The sequence below is a fragment of the Ochotona princeps genome, chromosome 17 (genome assembly GCF_030435755.1).
Source record: "Ochotona princeps isolate mOchPri1 chromosome 17, mOchPri1.hap1, whole genome shotgun sequence".
Classification (NCBI taxonomy): domain Eukaryota; kingdom Metazoa; phylum Chordata; class Mammalia; order Lagomorpha; family Ochotonidae; genus Ochotona; species Ochotona princeps.
This window is the reverse complement of record NC_080848.1, coordinates 18060313-18079912: the sequence shown is the minus strand read 5'-3', so window position 1 is coordinate 18079912 and position 19600 is coordinate 18060313. Positions and strand designations below refer to the sequence as shown.

General features: G+C 50.4%; 1 protein-coding gene across 4 annotated transcripts in view; it reads right to left on the bottom strand.

The window, feature by feature from the left end:
- Nucleotides 1-10997: 10997 nt before the first annotated feature.
- IKZF3 (IKAROS family zinc finger 3) overlaps nt 10998-19600 on the bottom strand; it is a 94494-nt gene continuing 85891 nt past the window's right edge. For all 4 annotated transcript variants that reach the window (XM_058676597.1, XM_004591151.2, XM_058676598.1 and 1 more), the window contains one exon: nt 10998-12702. In XM_058676597.1, the coding sequence (XP_058532580.1) occupies nt 11999-12702 (704 nt within the window). In that variant the 3' untranslated portion in view covers nt 10998-11998. The remainder of the gene's footprint in view (nt 12703-19600) is intronic.

Below are 19600 nucleotides of genomic sequence, written 5' to 3'. Positions count from 1 at the left end.
CCTCCCCTTTTGCCTGGTGGGCTTCCAGGTGGCATTCTGAAGCCACAACTGGGATCAGCAGTGGCTTGAAAGGGTGTCCTCCCCTGGGGAGCCGTCCCCCCCTTCTCAGTAGGCCTGATCTGCTGCTGAGAGAGCTGTCCTGGGGTGACCTTGAAAAGATTCAGCGACTGCAACATCCCCTGGGCCAGACCTGCCAACTGAGTAGCCACTTGTGTGACCAACGCACCCCCTTGCTTGGCTGATTGCAGGCTGGTGGGCTTGGAGCTGTCTGGGAGGCAGAGGTGGGCTCAGAGTCCTCATCTGCACCATTCCAGCCTGCAACCTTGTGGGGATCTGCCCTGAGAACTCAGCCGTGGCCCAGGGGCATCCCCTTGGGGGTGGTCAAGCTTGCTTCTCTGCTGGAGGACTGCCAACCAATGCTGGCTCACCTGTGTGTGCTCCGGAGCCTTCTCCTGTGCTTGCTGCTCCTTTGGCATCCAGATGGTTAGTGTGGCCACACAGCCAGGCCACCGATGGCCAGGACCCTGCTGAGGTATGCCTGCTGGGGCAAGAGTGTAGGAGTCAGGGGGAATCACATTTTAAACATGTCCAGGGGGTTAATCTCCCCCCCCACACCCCACCCCACCACCAAGATGTCCCCTGGTAGCCTGAGGCACTGGGTAGGGGACAAAGCCCTTTTATGTCCATCAGCTACTGGGAGTGTCCGGAGACACAGCTTCTCCATTTTATTAATGACAAACTGAAGAGCTCAAAGAAAAAGGGGTCCCTTGGGGTGGGGAGTTGGGGACCGAGGCCACAGTCAGCCTGGGTGGCAGGGGTGGGGGATGGGAGGGATGTGGCCCTCTCTGCCCTTTGTTCTTGGCCCCTGCCCCTTCAACGCTGGCCGCTGTGCAGGGTCTGGGTCCCTGGGGAGCTTAGACGGGGGTGCCCCCCGCCCCCGGGCCCTGGGCTGGAGGGGCGAGGCTGCCCAGTAGCTGGGATCTGCTGCTACTTGAAGGAGGTGTCAGCAGCCGGGAGTGTCAGGAACCAAAGTGGAGTGAGGGGGGGGCTCAGGGCCACAGCTCAGGCAGACCCTGGGCCCCAGTCTGCAGCTTGAGGTTATGAGGAGGAAGCTGACCCACCCCCCTCAAAACCAGCATGACTTCCTGGGACAGACAGCTGCAGGAACTTGTGCTGTGGATGCTCCTGGTAGTGCTGGAACCCCAGGGGCTGTCTTTTCCATATTTCCATGTATGCTTATTAAAGAATATTTCAGGAATCAGCATTGGACTGGACCAAAAAGAAAAAAAAAGTAAATTGCTAGAATCTCCCCATATTGAGGAGCCAGGCATGGGAAGGGGAATGCAGGGCTCCTGCCTGGGCAGCTGGCCCTAAGGGGCCTACAGGGATCCACTTCCAAAGGTCGGCATGGCTGCTGGAGCCTGGCCCGGACACGTGGCAGCCCCCTTGGGAGCTCCCAGGGCTGGAGGGAGGTGCCCGGGTGCCCTGAGGAGATGCCTCCCTGTGTCCAGTGAATGCTGTGGTTGCAGGCTGGGGCCCAGGGGACATGCAGCTTTCTGCACCGTGGAACACAGCTGGGCATGACCCTTGGGACCCCTCCTCATGTGGAACAGGCAGACCAGGGTCTGGCTTACTCATGCTCTCCCTGTCCCCCATGCACATGGCTTCCAATGTGTGCAAGGGGCGAGGGCTTCCTGGTGTGGGGCTGGGGGTTCAAACGCAAATCAGGGACCTCACTTGGCCTCTTCCCCAGGCTCTGGAGGAGGAAATGGAGGAAGGACAGGGCACAGCAGGACACAGCAGGACAGCCAAGGCCATTTGGAAGGACCCCGCCTTCTGAGCTGTCCGCTCAAGCAGTTCTTTGCTCCTTAGAGTCCAAGGGTTCAGCTGGGGCCCGGAAGACAGGGCAGAGGGGCACTGGGGACTCACTAGCCTCCGACCTAGGGGTGTAGGCTTTGCATGTTTTCAGAAAAAGCTTCCACCACAGTGCAGAAGTCAGAAAAGGCAGCCCAAGAGCTGGGGGACCAGGGTGTGGACAGACGCTTTCCTGGTGGTACTGCCAGAAAATCCCAGCTTTGGGACTTGGGGAGAGGGAGTGTGTGTGTAGCAACGAGTCAGCTTGTAAGCCTGGAGACTTTGTGCTGAGGCAGGGTGAGCGATAGGAGGGAAGAGGGGCTGGGATCCTGTGGGAGTTGGAGGTTGCCATGTGGCTTCCCCCTGGAGCCTTGGGGTAACCCTGTGGCTGAGGCTGGGCTTGGGGTGCCCCAGAAGAGTCCCAGGAAGGAAGGGGTGCTGGGAAGTGGGTACACTACCTGGGCTGAGTAGAGCTGTGCTTCTCCTTCCTAATGGGTGTGTGGGCTGAGTTGGGAAGGTGGCTTGCGTCCCCTGGCAGAGCCACTGCGGGGTGTGTGTGTGTGTGTGTTTGTGTGTGTGTGTGTTTTCTCTCCTGGGCTGTCATTCCCCAAGCACTGGTTCAGTTCCCAAGTGCTCCCAGGAGCAATCAGGACTGGGTCAGGAACGCACAGCTTGTTCCAGGTCTCCCACGCAGGAGTGTCAGGGACCTGTCACCCCGCTGCCTCCCAGGGTGTGCTGTAACAGGGAGTTGCAATGCAGAGTGGGAACAAGCCTCAAGCCCCCAGGCACCTGGACGTGGGACATGGGCACCCCCAGAAGCAGCTAAGCTGCCAACACACACTGTACACCAAGGCTGTATTTTTGTGGTTCGGTTTGTTCCTACTTGCATTGGGTCTTGGGGTGTTTCAGTGAAGGCTGAGGGAGATGGAGAGGGCAAAGAACCCATTTAGGGCACGACGTAAATACCCTTTAGGTCCTGTAGGGGAACTGGGCTGTGGGACCCTGGGGCTTGCGGGGTGTCTCCTGTATTTTTACACCTGCGACCCTAGGACAAGGTTACTTACTAATCTGTGGCTCACTCAGATCCTCTAAGGAACACAGAAGCTGGCGTTCCTACTGGGCATCCCATCAATCTCCCAATGGACTCCAGCGGGCTCCTCTCTTCAGCCTGGGCCCACCCAGCCAGCTCTCTCGCATCTGCCCGTCCCGACATGGGTCTCCCATCTTTGAGTTCCCCTTTACAAGAAAGCCACCCTGCCGCACACAACTCAGGGCTTGGGTTTTGGAGCAATGGGTGAGAAAAGTGTGAGACCAAGACGTTTCTGGCGAGACTGCGGTGGGCTGGCGAGCCAGGCACCTGCGCACCTGTCTGCCCGCCTCAACCCAGCCAACCTGGAGCGACCGGGGAGCCTCTGCCCAGGCAAGGCCTGTCTGCCTCGTCAGGGGACGCGCTTCGGTGCGGCCAGGCCTCTGGGTACGCGCCGTCGGTGCCCGGGCGGGCGGGAAGGGGCCGCTGCGGTCAGTCCAGTCTTCCCTACGAGCACGTGTTGTGTTCTGTACGTGACGATCTTCACGCCTCGCGGGGCCTGCAGTCGCTGCCAGGGACCCCAGCACCCCGCGTCGACGCGCACACACTCGGACAGCGCCTGCCGGGCCGGCTCAGCCGTGCGCCTGCAGCGACACCCAGCTGCCGCCGCGGGAAGTGCGGGCGCCCCTCGAGGTTCCCACACGTGGTTCCGGGAGGGCACCCCGGAGGAGCGCGGGCGCGCGCTGCAGGCTGCCCGCGGGGCACTTCCCTTCCCTGCCCCCGTTTCCTCCCTGGGCGGTAAGCCGAGCCTTGGGAGATCCTGGCCGGCTGCGGTGCCCGGAAGGGCGGGGCGGGGCGCTGGGCTGTGACCCTGGCAAGTTTCACTTCTGGGTCCTGTTCGGTGGTGCCGGGAGGGCCTCTCGGGTGAGGGCTGCAGGGTCGAGCTCCCGTGCGCGGGACCCCGGCTGAGGGATTGCTTTTACTCGCGGGTGTCACGCGACCCACGCCTTCCTGCGTTTTCCACCCCCACCCTCCCTTGGTTCCACTCCGCTGTCCCCGGAGCCACCGCCGCCGCCCCCGCGGGGGCTGCCGACCCCCGGAGAGGCCCCGAGCGGCGTGGGCGGCAGGAGGAGCAAGCTGTGAAGCCGCAGGCTGCGGGCTGTGCAGAGCCGAGCTGTTTCTCAGAAGTGCAGCCACCCCTCCTCTCACACCCGCTGCGCTCCCACCTTGCCGCCCGCACCCTCCCCCCCAACCCCCCAACTCCGCGCCGTCGCGTTTTCCTCTCCCAGGCATCCCTGGTTAGGAATCGGGGTCTGCATAGGCTCTGAATGAAGAGGAGGCCCTCTCCCACCCTCCAATGAGGAAGGGCCGGGGTTCGGATCCAGCCGTAGGTCTAATTCAGCGCACCCCTCTTCAAATCTCACGGGTGAGGAGACAGGAGCTTGTCCTTTGCTTGTCGTCCTCCCACCCCTCAGGCCAGGGTTGAGTTTCAAACAACAAGGAAGAAAAGGACCCCTGGGGAAAGGCCCGGGCTTCCTGCAGCCACGCCTCCCTCTGTGCATCAGCAGAAGAGGGCAAGAGATGGACCACTCGGGGCCTGGGTTTGCTTCTGCCCATCTGGAGGCTGCCAAGCAGTGGGCCCCAGCCAGGCTTAGAGGCCCTGCTGTGAGGATGCTCTGGACTCCCCAAGTGTCTGAGGTGGCCCAGAGAGTGGCATGGCTGGGATTGGCACCCAGGGCTCCAGTTCTGGCAGGAGGCTGCACCAAGCTGGCTGCTGCTTGAGGGTTCAGAGCTTTGCTGGAGTCACCCTGAACCTCCTGAAGGCCCCCGACAGTGGGTCTCCGAGAGAGAGAGAGAGAGAGAGAGAGAGAGAGAGAGAGAGAGAGAGAGAGAGAGATGTCACATTCCACTGGGGGTGGGCCGTGGACTGAGCTGGTGGCAGGAGAAGCCTGGGGGGGGAGGAGGTGACACCTGCCCCCTTGATTCCCTTCCACCAACCACCCCCAGGGCTGTGGTTTATTTGACTAGGCAGCTCTTCTGGGCCAGGGGGGCCCTAATGGGGGTTGGGGGGGGGCTGCCAGGGGAGAGGAGATGAGAAGAGGCTGTGCTGAGGCTTCCTGCCTCTCACCTCTGGGGAAGGGGTGTAGGCCCCTTATTCTGAGGCCTCCTAACCTCCATTCTTTCCTTTGCATGGTCTTTCCCTGGCTAGTGCATGCTGTTCTGGGGGGCGGGTGCAGGGACATGGCGGGGAAGAAGGCTGTTATGGTTGGGGGTGGGGCGTTGAAGGCAGTTGCCTACTCCACAGGTCAGGACAGGGTTAAACAGAAAACCGCGGCAAACTCAACACCCCGTGTCCTTCAGGGACTTTCCATGACGCTTTCCTTCCCCTCTCCCCCATGGCCAGGGAGCACCTCCCCAGAGGGCCTCCCCACCCCAGGTGCAGTGGCTTTTGGCTTTTATGCAAACAACCGTCTGACCCGGGAATGCTCCACAGCCAGAACTTGTGGCTTAGGCCCCCTGGGCCCCTCCACCTGCCCCTTGGCCACCTGTCCCTCAGGCCAGCACTGCTTGGCAGCCCCTGAGTGCTCCCTCCACTCTTGCTTGGACTCTGCACTCTGAGGGTTGGGAACGAGGGAGCGAGCCAGGCTGCCTGCCCTTATGACAGTTGCCTGCAGCTGGAGGTTTAGGTGCCCACCCCCGATTCCCAGCCTGTGTGAGTGGGTGATGGGGGGGGGGAAGGAGGAGGAGGAGCAGGTGCAGCTGTGAGGCAGTCTCTTCTCCCAGGCCCACCACTCCATAAAGGGTTGGCCCTGTTGGGATCAGGGCTCCCTTTCCCTCTGGGATGCTTCTGCTTTGAGAAGGGAGTGTGAAGGTGGGAGGAGGTGGGTGCCTCACTTTCTCCAGAGCTGAAAACCAGCTTGGGAGCAGACATGAGGTTCTGCCCTGCAGAGAGGCAGCTCTTCCAGTCATCTCTTCCCATTAGTAGGGGCTGGAAGGCTGATGTTGCAGTGAGATGGTGCTACACACACGGACCCAGAGCAAGTGGCTGCCACCCTGGCCCCTGGCTCATCTCAGACTTTAGAACCCATGTCCTTCCTCTTCCGCACAAGAGACAATGCAGCGTGCTATGGCTGAAGCCAGTGGAAAACCAGACTCTGCTCAAACAGAGAATGTGAGGTGCCAGGACAGGACGAGGCTGCCTGATCCTAGTCCGTTCTCCCAGTTTCCTGTCCACGCTGAAGGCTTCAGCTGTAATTGAGACGTAGCCAAGTTCAATGGCTACAATTTGGGTTTCCCAAATTGAATGTTGATGAGACTCCACAGAGGACAAAGTCAGGGTTTACCAGTCTGTTGGGAGGTGGGAGGGTACAGCACCGAGCTAGGATAGGGAGACTTTGTGTTCTGTGTGTTGATCATGCTAAGTCCAAGCCCTCAGCTGTCTCTGTTCCCTTAGTAGGGCAAGGACCAATGGGACCAACACCTCACCACGGGTCCACAGAGGCCAGCAGCAGGCTCGAGAAGGGGTGCTGGAGATACCTTATGGTGGTGATAATTCCATTTATCGTGATAGCAGGACTTTAAGAAGAGCCAGAAGGAAATATTCCTGGGGGGCAGAACTAGTCCCTCGTGTTCTCTGACAGCAGCTACAGATGACAGGCACACAAGGACTGACTGTCACACACCAGGATTTATTTTTCAGGGTTAAAACCACACATGATAAATTTTGCCAAGGGTCAGCAGGTGTTCCTGACACGGTGGCCAGAGTGGGGTGGGCGCGGCTGCAGCTCAGCAGCTGCCTGTCTTGGAGTCTTTACAGAGGCACAAGGTGCTTTTCAGTGTTCTGACTGGCTAGGCATGAGGTGGGACTTCCAAGGAGGACTGAAGAGGGAGAGTTACAATGTGGCTGGGAGGCATTTCTGAGAAACGTGTATGAATAGGCACTAGGCCCATTCTGAGTCCGACTGATGGAGGGGCCAGGCCAGCCCGTGTCCCAGGCTACCTTCTGTTTTTCCCCCGTTTTGTTCTGCAGACAAGGGTCATTCAAGACCGCACGTGTGGTGACTTTGGCAACCAGAAGTTAAAAATAAGCTATGGTTTTTCCAGCAGCCAAAATGATCCTTCACCAAAAAGCTCGCACAGACTGAGAACCTGAGCATGCAAAACCGCAGTCTGGGTGAAGGGGCGTCTGCTGTTTAAGTGACCTGCTAACACTTTGCAGCCCACAGTAGTTTGGTTTCTGGGAACCCACAGACACAGGGCCCACCGAAAAGAGCCTTGTCTGCTAACCTGGAAAAGTTCTTGAATAAATGAGTCAATGGCAGCTGGATAGGTCTTTTTAAAGGCTGCCTCATTGTCAAGTGTGTGTGCTCAGTCTTTACAGGAGAGAGAAAAGCAAACTTCATGGATGCAGCAGGTGCAACAGGCTCCACAGCACAGAGGTGGACAGAGGTGTGGGAGAAGGCAGGCAGCCTGGTGGGGGTTTCTGGAGCAGAGTCTGTTGAGAGGCAGGACAGTGAGAACCACTGGTGAAAACTCTATGTTCCTGGGGGAAAGCAGTGATCCAGGGCTCCTGGATGGTCAGGGAACAGAGCTGCTCTGCTTGCCGGGGTGCGTGAAGGATCTGTGACACGTGGCTACCTCACTCGGATGCCAAGGCGCATAACGGTCTCACCCTTCTGTACTGAAGTGAGGTGAAGGGGACGGCGTTAGTGATCAGCTGCCTCCATTTACAAGAGAATTGCTATTTTGCTGCTTGGTCTTGAGGACATTTTTCACATCTCTAATCCCACACAGTACATAGAGCAGATACTTTGGAACCATCTGATATAACCTGTACCAACCTCTACGAGAAAAACAACAACAAAAAAAGGGAATATTTTTCCTATAAACAAAATTATATAAAACCTCACACCATCCTTGGAAGAGAGCTATTGTTAGGTCACTGCATTTTTAGTACAAACACAAACATCCCAACTTCTTGTAGCAATTCAGTCGGCATCCATGTGTGAGTTGGTTCACTATGGTCATACTTAGCGGGAACTTGGGTCCGGCTTCTTCAAAGTGCGCGCCCGTGCTTGACACACGGATGGCATGCATGGTGAGGCACAGACTGCATACAACGGAGTGAATTATAGAGGCAGTCTAACATTACTGTATGAGGGCACACAAATTCCAGCACAGAACTCTCTAGTTCCCTTCCAGTCTGTAGCCCTGAGAAGTCCCCATCTTGGGGTTCCCTGGTCATTCTCAGAGCCACTCAGTCCTGTCATCTTTGAGGACAGAGTTCTTTCCCCAGGGTGGCCCAAGACTAGCCTTTGGTATAAAGTCAAAATGGTTTTCTTTACAGGCACTTGTGTTCCAAAGCATGCTGCTGGTCTGACGTCTGTGGAAGGGTTTTCTGGATTACTCTTTCTGAGTGACCACAAGAACAGCTTCCAATTCTTTAAAGGCAATATCACCATACTCACTTATCCTCTTCTGTTCTTGATACACACACACACACACACACACACACACACACACACACACAATTGTCACTCCCTTCTTTGCTGTTCTTGAGCTCATGCCATCTTCATTCTTGGTCTGAGTCCTCAAAGATAGCCAAGCATATCCACAAAGCTCCACTGCAGACCAACACACCAGCTCACAGTGGGCTACAGTGGGCTATATTTTCAGGTTAGAACATTAGAGAAACATTCTTATCTGGTTTTATCATCTGCCTTGGATGTATCCCAAAAGTGCTGCTTTTTGCCTTAAGATGTTCTAAACCTCAGCTTCAGCAGAAGGAAGACAAAAGCCAAGGAGGGTAGAGAAGAGTGACACGGATACTACTGGGAAAAACTTCATGTGGATGTGAGATGTGCTAAAAAGTCATCTGAGTAAGATGTTGTGTTTTGAAGCAGTCCTCTATGCAAAAGAGATCTGAGGTCATTTTCTGTCTGGGTCACTGTGGGATGAGGCCTAACAGAATGTTATGGCACTGCATTTAAAAGGTGAGGAATTTTGTCACTGCCAATGTCAGAAGCCGAGTCAGGCAAGGCTCAGAATGGGTAACAACGCAGATGATTGGCTGGCTTAACTGTGCCAAGGCACATGTCTTTTTTGGAGACAAAGACATTTAAGGACTGGGGATTTACTGATAACCTTTTGCCTGCCTTCCCTTTGGTAGCAGTGATGGTGAGCAATAATGGGACACACACATCTGCTCTGCCCTCTGCAAGTGGGAAATAATCTACTTAGCACCTCAGATCATGAGGAGGGACATCCCATGAGCTGGTTCTGGTTCTTTTCCTCCTTCTCTCTGATTCTGTCACCCTGGCTGCAAGGGTTTGCCTGTTGCTCAGATTGTGGCTCCCTGGGGGTGTGTGTGTGGTGTGGTCTGCCCAAAAGAGGGCTGGTGGAAATGAGGGAGCGAGAAGACCTTCAGAGCGCATACTCACAAGGACTCTGTGTGCAGAAGCAAATGTGCTGCGGGTTGCTGCCGCAAGACTTTCCTGCCCAGCAGTGGCAGGTGTGCATCCAGGCCCCACCCTTCCCTTTGGGTATCCTGCTATGTCTCCTTCACCCTTACCCTGGCAAGGTGGCGGGTTGCTTAGTGAAAGAAATGTCTACAGGAGGGAGAGTTTTCCTGGGTGATATTAACCATGTTATGCCACCTGCTGCAACTTCAAGAATGTGGAACTTCCGCATAGACATGTTCCCTCCAATGGGTGGGCCCCCATCTAGGCTCAGAATATGACAGTGAAGGAGTAGCTTGTATGCGTGGACACCCTACTCGGAAAGTTGACCTCAGAGGCACGAAAATAATTCAGCAAATCTATTCATAGGAAAAAGGAGAACAGAGTGGGACCTGCTGCCAAACACATTCCGAGGGCCTTTGTCAGTCTTGAGACGTGAAGACTTGAATGCTCCCTGTCCCTGGCTTTCTTTCCTACTAATCCCTACCCCCAAATTCTCTCTTGTCCCTTGAAGAGTCAGTAAGATGTGTGCTATTTCAAGACTCTACCTCTTTCACAGTGGGTGGAAGCAATCTGGCATGGTTTGGAGTCTAGTATTGTGAAAATACAGTGATCCAGCAAAGGCTACACACCAAAATACATCTAGTCCTTTAACTGAAGTCTCAAACATGTTGGGACTGTTGCCATGGAATTTCAGAAAACCTTTTTCCCTGAGACGGACTCCGTGCCACAGAGAAGCCCAAGCCATGTGTGCAGTCTGAGGTGGAACATGTTCATTCCTGGCAGCTCACACGTTAGTTGACTTTGAGCCGAACACATAAGCCCTATGGAAATAAAACACTCGTCTACCAGGAATTTGGAATTCTAAGCTCTGGTAGAAATATTCACAAAGCTGGTTCTTAATTTGTAAATAGGTGCCATAAAGTTGTCTCTGGAAGCAGAATTTATTTTCCCTAATACAAGTTTTTAAAAAAGTAAAAGAAAAAGGGGTGGATTGTGGTGTGGGCTTTGGCGAGCAGCTGCAGGTGCCAATTTGTGTATATAGTTTGGGGTAAGATCAGAATACCTTCCTGTTTTTTGTTTCTCCCTTATCATCTTCTTCACATTCACAACTCGGTGGTTAAAGGAAAAACTTAACACACTAACATTTGCACATCAAAGAGATGTGAAACATATTCATATATATACTTTTCTGCTTAATACTCATACATGAAGAGGTTTAAAAAATGACTTGAGGTTACTGCATGCACATCTATAATTGGAAGGGACCTTAGGAAAAATCTTGATTCCACTCTTATTTTATAGTTGGGGGAGACATAGTTTTAAGTTAAGTAATTTGCTTAAAATCACATAGCTAATTACTGGCAAATACGGAATTAGCAAAAGGGTTTTGAGCGACTCCAACACTGGTGCTATTTTTACAGTTATCACAGCACTTCTCCTTAGGGTATGTCCCCATTGTTAGAAAGATAACTGATGTACCTGTACAACCAAGATCATATTTTGAGGGATTTTCATAGAATTTAGCCACTCCACTAAAAATGGGCAGCGGGGGAGGGGGATGGGGGAAGGGAAGAGTCCAAACCCACCTCATCAGGGAGAGCCAGTTTACGGAGGTGTCTTCTCACACCTTCCTCATTTCCATGTTCAGCTCAGACCTGTCGGGAGGAAGCTAAGCTACACTTTTGGGAGTCTTTGACATTTTTTATGCAAAAAGAAAAAAGAAAGAAAAGAAATCACTGACAAGTTTGCTCTGGGTCTGTCTGCCGATACTCATGAAGGCCACTAGGGCTTCCAAGCAGCTGCCAAGACTTCTTCCCGCAGATCCCTGCTCTGCCAGTGCTGGTCAAAGGACAGAGATACCGTCATCCTCAGTGGCCAACTTTCTGGAGTCGCAGTGATGGTCTGGATTGAAAACCACCAGCTCCTCTGGTAGATTCTCTCCTGGAGACAGCTGAATCCAAAGCAGCCTGACTTGGCACTGGAGACGGGGTGAGGAGCACACACTGCAGAAGCCTAGGCCTCCCAGGACAACGTGGGCAGGTGCAGCTGGAGCTCGGGGAACGAGGTCTTCAGGGGTTGGTGACAGATCCTGCTTGCTGTTGCCCTTTTCTTGCCCGTGGACCATAGTGGGATAGAAGTGGGGTAGCGGGCACACCTGGACACGGCAGCCTTGTGTCAAGTGTCAAGTGCAGAAGGGCGGTGCTTCCCGGCAAGGCTGGCTCTTCACTCTTGTGGATTTTGGCTGTGATTGAGAGGCTTTTTCCACATCTGCATGATGTCGCCCAGGAAGAATGTCTCATGTGGCACAACTAGGGACTGTTCCAATTGCAACAAACTCCAGTGGGTGACCTGTTTTATGGCTGCAAAAGAAAATCACCAAACACTTCTTTGGCTTTTAAATCCCGCACATTTCAGGCCCCTGATGGGAAAAACAAAAGTAACAACATAATAGATCTGGATGCAAACAATCTCTGAATGAAGACAGTGTTTCTCAGGCTCTCCATGTGAATACGACCCCTTGCATAGGAAAGCGCTATAGAAAGGCATTTGGGACGCAGTGTGCTTCATGAGCAATCGGTTAGGTAGGGTTCATTTGTCTTTTTTTTTTTTTTAAGACAATGCTGCCAACTCAGGCACAGGCTCTGGGGCTGGACATTCACTTCAGCATGGCTCTGTGCTCTCCTCTAGCTATGTGAGAGGAGAACTCATATCTATCATGGCTTCGATAGCCACACATGTTACACTCAAAAGGGTCGCGAAAGCCATGGCAACCCATGTGAATGGTGAACATCACATAATCCAGGAAGAGGACTCGACAGTGGTCACATCGATACACATCCATCACCTCCCCTTCTTTGTTGATGACTTTGATGGAGTCTCTTGGGCAGATGGGTGGGGGTTTGAGGAGTTCATAGGAGCGGGGCACCTCCTTCAGAAGTGGCATCCCATTGCGTGCCCGAGGAAGGACCACATGGTTTTGCTGGTAGAGGTGATTCTGGCGTTCTTCATGGTTGCTGTCAGTGTCCGTGGAGTCTTGGCCACTGTTGTTGGGGGACAGACCTCTTTCGGAAGGCAGGCTCTTCTCTGAAAGGTGGATGCTCTTCTTTTCCAACTCCTGGGGAGCACCATTTGGCATTTCAGCCCGAGTGAGGGCTATGGGATACATGCTGCTGATAACTGGGACCATCTCCGAGGTGGGGGCAGGCGGCGTCTGCACTAAGGGGCGCAGGGCTTCAGCGCCCAGGTAGCTGATGGCGTTATTGATGGCTTGGTCCATCATCCGTGTCTGTATCATCTCACTCTCTTTCTCGTACATGTAGCTGGAATTATAGTTGACGTCAAAGCAGTGACGTTTCTCACCTGGGGCAAAGGAAGAAAGGATTACCAAAGGAACAACACAAAGGCCATAGGATTTGTCAAATTATTTTTCAGAATCCTCAAAAAATAATCGAGGCAATATAAGTTGCATGCTGGGCATCCTTGCAGAATGGCTCCTACTGTGTTGAAGTCCCAAGGAATGCTGGGACCGGGGAATACATATACTTGGATGGTCAAAGTAAAGCTGAAAGGTGAGAGGTAGGGGCAGCAAGAACAAGATGTAGGAGCTGTGCTGGGAGATACTTCCACTACTAGTCAGTGGGGGCATGGGGGTGGTGTCAGGGGGGAACCCTAGAGAAGCAAAAGGACCCAGGACAGGGCTAGGAGGGGTCAGACATGCCAGGCCTCTGTGTTTGTATTGCTTGGGAAATAGTATAGACACTGTCAGCTTCCAAATGCTTATTCTACTTGGCTGGTTATTTTTTGCTTTTGCTATCAGGTGGTTAGGGGGACGGAAGTGCTACAAAGTGGGGATGCTTAGAGCCTCCACCAGCAGCTCTTTAAATAGCTATAGGGGTAGAGAAAATAGCCCCCAAAATTCCAACTTGCTACTCCCCCCGTTTACAAGTCACCTGACTCACTGAGATTTAAGAAAATGAGTTTCAAAGGCAGAAGGTTTTAGAAACGCTTTCTTGAGGGGCAATCAGGATGACCAGATCTTCCCTCAAGCGTGTTATTCTCCCTTTGCTCAAAAAAGTGTATCATTGGTACACACGTGATCATTAAGACCCATCTCACACCTAACTGACCAAAATGTATCTGTGGTCGCCCTCTCCTACTTCTCAGGTCAGACTGCTGATAAATTCTGAAAGAAGAGTTTAGCCAGGATGAGGGTGAGTGGGTGGCATGTGTTAGAAAACAGGTTTTCTGGCCACGGAGGAGGTAGGGACAGAGTCCATAGAGATGTGCTCAGTGGTGAGGGGCCAGACAAGGAAGAGAAAACATGGGAGATGAGACGTGTTGAAAGGGAGACCACGGTGGTTACTGCGTTTTCATTCTGTTGACACTGGATTATAGAAGGATCTGCTGAACCCTATTTTTCTCTTTTGCAACATCTCCTAAGCAGGTTATAATTCCAAAATTTGTCACTGCCACACAGTAAAGGATTTAGTCATCAGACAAAAGAAAAAAAAACAGGACAAGGAAAATATTAGAAGGTTCTCTTGAAGGTATTCTTTGAAGGTGTCTTCATCCTAGTGGGAGATGAATCAATCTATGTGTATGGAATTGGAGGAATTGGGACAAATGAGAAGTTGTGCCAGGCTTGCTTTGCTCTAGGGACGACTTTGATCTTATTCTGAGTGCCACATTTGAAGCACTGAAGTGGGGGAGTAACTTGTCTTCTCTAAAAATAACTGTAAGGTAAAGTTGAGGCAAAGACAAGGCTGTTTGGTATACATTGTACATTTAAGAGCTAAGGGAATGCAAAAACTTCAGGAGTACTTGGGGAAGGGAAAGCATTTCTGGGGAAAAAAATCTGCATTTGATAAGGATCTGGATGAACTAGTAGGATCTGAGTTTTCAGAGATGTAGGAGCAGATGTCCTAACGAGAGGGGAGCATGAATGGAGGCAGGAAAGCAGACTGCATACACTGTGCATGGGGAAGATGGACTAAAGCATATCAAGAGGCATGACATACAATATTTCTGAGACTTCATTGTGCCTTCGTACCCTGTAATATCCATACACCAGAGACCGGGTCTGATGCTGGCTCCATCGGTTACTAGGTGCGTGATTGGGCCATTCGCCTGTCTAGCCTCCTGTAAGATGGAGATCATAATTGTATCCACCTTACAGGGTCACTGTAAAGTGCTTAGAACAGTGTCTGGTTCATAGAAAACACTTGGTAAGTGCTAATGGTTTTATTCTTTCTTTGAATCAATTCATGTCTTTTTTTTCTTTCCTAAAATAAGTTGTTTTTTAAGGAAACTTTCTATCACTGACATAAATGGAAAACCAGAATCACTTGCCACAAAGAGAAGATAGCTATGAAAAATAAAGACAACTGGGGCTGGCATTGTGGTGTAATGGGTTTGCATTTTGGCTGCTCTGCTCTGATCCAGCTCCCTGCTCATGCGCCTGGTGGGACAGCTGAAGATGGCCCAAGTACTTGAGCCTTGGCCGCCCATTTTGGAGATCCAGATGAAGCTCCTTCAGCTTCGCCCAGCCTTGGATACTTGGGGAGTGAACCAGGGGATGGAAGAGTGCTCTCTCTCTCACTAGCTTTTTCACTCTCTCTGGCTCTCTCTTTCCCCCTTCTGTAACTCTTTCAAAAAAAAAAAATACATCTTAGCAACAGAAAAAGAAAGACAATGAAACAGCAAGTCGCTAAATTTTGATCATATGTTACAGTGACTTTTTGGAGATTAAGATCCCCATCTCTGTGTATTCAAAGCAGAGAGGTATCCAGTATGAGGTGGGTTGTAGAGACAGCTGGCATCAAACACAGCCTAAGTCTCTCCTTAGTGTCATTATGGAGACTGAAGGAGAACTGAAAAGAAAATGATTTTTAAAAAAGATTTATTTATTTGAAAGGTAGAATCAGAGAGAGAGAGAGAAGAGAAAGAGGATCTTCTATTCTCTGGGGAGTGTTGGTTCACTCCCCAGATGGTCGCAATGGCCAGAGGTGCACTGAGCCAGGAGCCAGGAGCTTCTCCTGGGTCATTCCATATGAGTGCAGGGAACCAACACAGGGGCCCTCTTCTGCTGCTTTCCTAGGTGCATAAGCAGGAAGCTGTATTAGAAGTGGTGCAGACAGGACTTGGACTGGTGCCACAGGAGGCAACTTTAGCTGTGATGCTCTAGTGCTGGCCTCCAAGAAAGTTATTTTCTTGTCATGTGATTTAAGATCTTTACGTGCCCTATGTTCCTTCTGAAGGTTTCCATCATACATTTTGATAACTATAGAAAACGAAAAATATCTGTTGAAATCAAATTATATGCATTCTGAATGACCAATCGTAGGATTTGGATTTGAACAAAGTAAACATACGGCCTTGAGAGAGAGGCTAATTGTCAATATAACAAGTTGTAAGATAGACCAAGAGACTGAGAAATTGATGCCAGAAAACCAACTAAAAGATTTAATCCAATAAGATGGATTTGTCTTGTATCCACCCTTCCCCAAACCCTAAGTTAAGGGCCAACTTGATAGCTTCCTGACAAATTTCCAAGAGGAAAACATGCACCTAGAAAATCACCCTTCTTAGCAGCTCAGTAAGAAATAACAGAAATATAGACTTTTGCCAAAGTCATCAGTGGCTCTTATTTTCAATTTCCAGTTTGGCTATATCTTTGACAAGGTCATCTGGAAGAACGATGTCAGAAAAGCCAACTTAAGCACCAAACATTCATTACCCTCAAAGTGACACAGATGTACTTTGGCTGCTTTTGTTTTTTTTTTTTTTTTTCCTTTCCACTGTGGCTGGTTCTAGTCAACTCCCTAAATACCAGGTGTCCTTGACAATCTTTTCATCTTTTTACCTAACCCAGAGCCTCCAGAAAGCTTCCGGGGTGGGGTAGGCATAACAGAAGACTTTTTTTCTCTTTTTTTGATATAGTCCCAGGGCCCTCAGCCCAACATCATCCTTCACGCTCGCTTCCTCTCTGTTCCCCTTGTACTTTAGTGGCCACTGGATGGCTTTCCAGTACTCTAGACTTGCTTTTTTCTTTTTAAAGATTATTTCACTTATTTAAAAGACAGAGTTAAAGTGAGAATAAGAACAGGAGAAAGAGAGAGAGAGAGAGAGAGAGGTCTTTTATCAGTTGGCGACTCCCCAAATGGCTGCAATTGCTGGGGCTGGGTTAGATCAAAGCCAGAAGATTCACCTGCTTTCCCAGGTGCATTTGGCAGGGCAGCCAAGCTTCGAACTAGTATCCATATGGGGGGCAGGCATTGCACGCAGCAGCTTAGCCCGTTATGCCACAGTGCCAGTTCAGAAAACTGTTTTTATACTTTCTCCTAAGAGTTTGCTTTCCTTAGCCAGGCCTACAATTTCACAATCTATGCCATCTGCAGCATCTGTCAGAAAGCAGCTGAATGTGAAAGCTGTGAGAGGCAGACATTCAGAGGGAAATAAACTCTTGGATGACTGGAACTATGTGACTGAGTTCTGCGGTTAACACAGACCATCGTTCATTGTTGAGGAGATGGGCGAGCCTCCGAACTTCACGTGCCTGCAGCTCGCCATCATCACATCCCCTCATCTCAGTTACGGTAACTTGAGCGTGGCAGATGATTATCAGTCACCTGTAGACACGATGACTCAATGTGTATGAAACTCGGAAGGGGTAAGCTACAGTAATTGAAAAGCCAACAGCTCACGTTTCTTTAGTCACACACTCATAAAAAAGGTTAGTCAAACCACAAGAGTGTAACTGCTTCCCAACTTGCACAGCGCCTCTGGTCCAGCTTCTAGTCAAATCACACACATCACACCTTTGAATGTTTCGTTATACCAGCTTCAGGCTGAATTGAGGTCTTCTTCCAATGAAAATAAAACAATGAGTTCTGAGTTTAGAGATCACGACTGCTTGGTTGGACTATTCCCTACCTGTGATTAAAATAATAATAATCTCCAATATCTTGGCATGGATGACTCTAAACAGAGCAGCCACTTGCCTGAAGTTGATGTAATGTGGTGAAGGCATGCAGTTGTTGGCTTCTGACTGCCAACTTGGAAGCACAGAATCACAGACAAGTAACCAAAATGGACTTTAATTGAGCATGTGAACTCACATCTGTCTTTGGCATAAAGGGTCAAGATCTACCACCCTAATGAGGTCTTTAACTTTACAGTAGCCTTACGGTGGGCGGTAAGTCTATCTGTAATGAGTTGGCACGGTGACTCTGGCATCCCATATGGGTGCAAATCTGTGTCCCAGCTGCTCCACTTTCTATTCGGCTCCCTGCCTGTGGCCTGGGAAAACAATAGAGATGGTTCAAAACCTTGGAACCCTATACCCATGTGGGAGACCCAGAAGAAGCTCCTGGCTCCTGATTGGATGGGCTCAGTTCTGGATATTGTAGTCCTTTAGGGAGTGGAACCAGTGGATGGAAGATCTTTCTCTCTGTCTCTCTTTGTTTCTGCATATCTGCCTTTCCAATTAAAAGAAAATAAAATCTAAAAAAAAAATCACTAATGAGAACAGCTTCTCTATACAGAGATTGACTCATTTGATTAGTCCTTTCCAGGTGCAAATTCTTATCTCTCAGTCAGATGAAGAACCCAACGCACAATCAATCTGATTCCCTTTCCAAAGTCACCCACTGGAGAATGGAGAGCTAGGATTCAATCTAAGAACCCACATACCTCAGCGTATATGTGTGCTTCTGCATGCACATGTATGTATATGTATGTGTGTGCATACATATGTGTTCACTGTCACTTCCTGACTGTTATTCTGCCCACGGCTACACTGAGCCTCCACAGGCAATGACTTCAGATTCTCCAGTGGGGTGGTTTTCATAACCCAGCAATCAAAAGGGGTCTTAGTGGCGCCTGCCACACTTTCCCCACACGGACCAGCATGAGCTTTCAAGAAGAGCCTCTGATGTCTGTAGCTGCTGTGACACCCATAAAATGCTTAACAGAGTACTTGACACACATAAGCACTTAAAAAGCAAGAGAACTATTTTAATTATAGGCTCAGCACCATATTAGATGCTTTAAGGAATACAAACATAATTGTAATCTAATAGAGGACAAACAGCATTTACACAATTTCATTACAAATCAGTATCCTTAATGCTGTGTGGTAGAATAGAGCAGCCAAGAAAGCAGAAAGAGAATTATGGGCCAGTCTTCAAATATGCTACACATAACATGGGCAAATATTAATCTGCTTTTTTTTAATCTCCTTGTAATAACAGGTGGTGGCGGCAGTGACTGCGATACCGATTGTCGTATCTATGAACAAGGAACTGATGATTAAATGTGTCAGGAAGGCAGAGAGAAAAGGGAGCAGACAGCCCATGGGGAGGGGACATGGAAAACGTGAACTTTCAAGGCAGCTGTGAGGGAGGGGATCTAGAGTGAGAATCTGGAAAGAACAATTACACCCAAGTGGGAAAATATTACATAGAAGTGGAAGGACTAGATCATTGTGGTTGACATAAAGGTCTAGTCGGCTGAAGTAGTAAAATTAGAAAAGACAGAAATTGGCATTTTTGCCAAAAATTAAGAAGTTGATTATATTGTGTGCATTCCATATTGGAGTGCCTAGCTTGGAATCCTGATTCTGGCCTCCAGCTTCCTGCAAATGCAGACACTAGTACAGAGCAAGTGATGGCTCGAGGACTAGGGTCGCTGCCACCCATGTGTGAGGCCTGAACTGGGGCCTTAGTTTCTGGCTTTGGGTCAGTTCAGATTCAACCGTTGCTTGCTTTTGGGGGAATCAATCAGCAGATGGGAGTTCTGTCTACTAGTACTGCTAAAACTAACACAGACGGGAAAGAAGTTGTGGAAGGTTCAGAATGCCTGAGTGTTTCACTGCATTGAGGAGTCTTTAAACAATTTTTTTGAAGAAGGGATAAACTGATTTGACCTTTAGAAAAAACCAAAAATTCAATACTATTATCATCATGACGAGGTAATGTGAAATATTCAGGTTTCTGTAAGTCTTTGAGTTCATCAAATCACTTAAATGTGTTGGCTGTTACTCCATATAGTTTCCTGCATAAATCACCACTTATCTTCATTGAGAGCACATATCACAACCTCTCCCCTTCCCCACAGGCAGGTAAGCAGTGGCAATGAAACATCCAACAATCAAGATGGCTCTGGTTTCCATTTGTGTGGTGCTCAATTATGAAATCATCTCCAGGAGGAAAACAGCAGGAGCTGGAGAGCATGAAGCAGTAAGGAGGAGGAGCAAGAG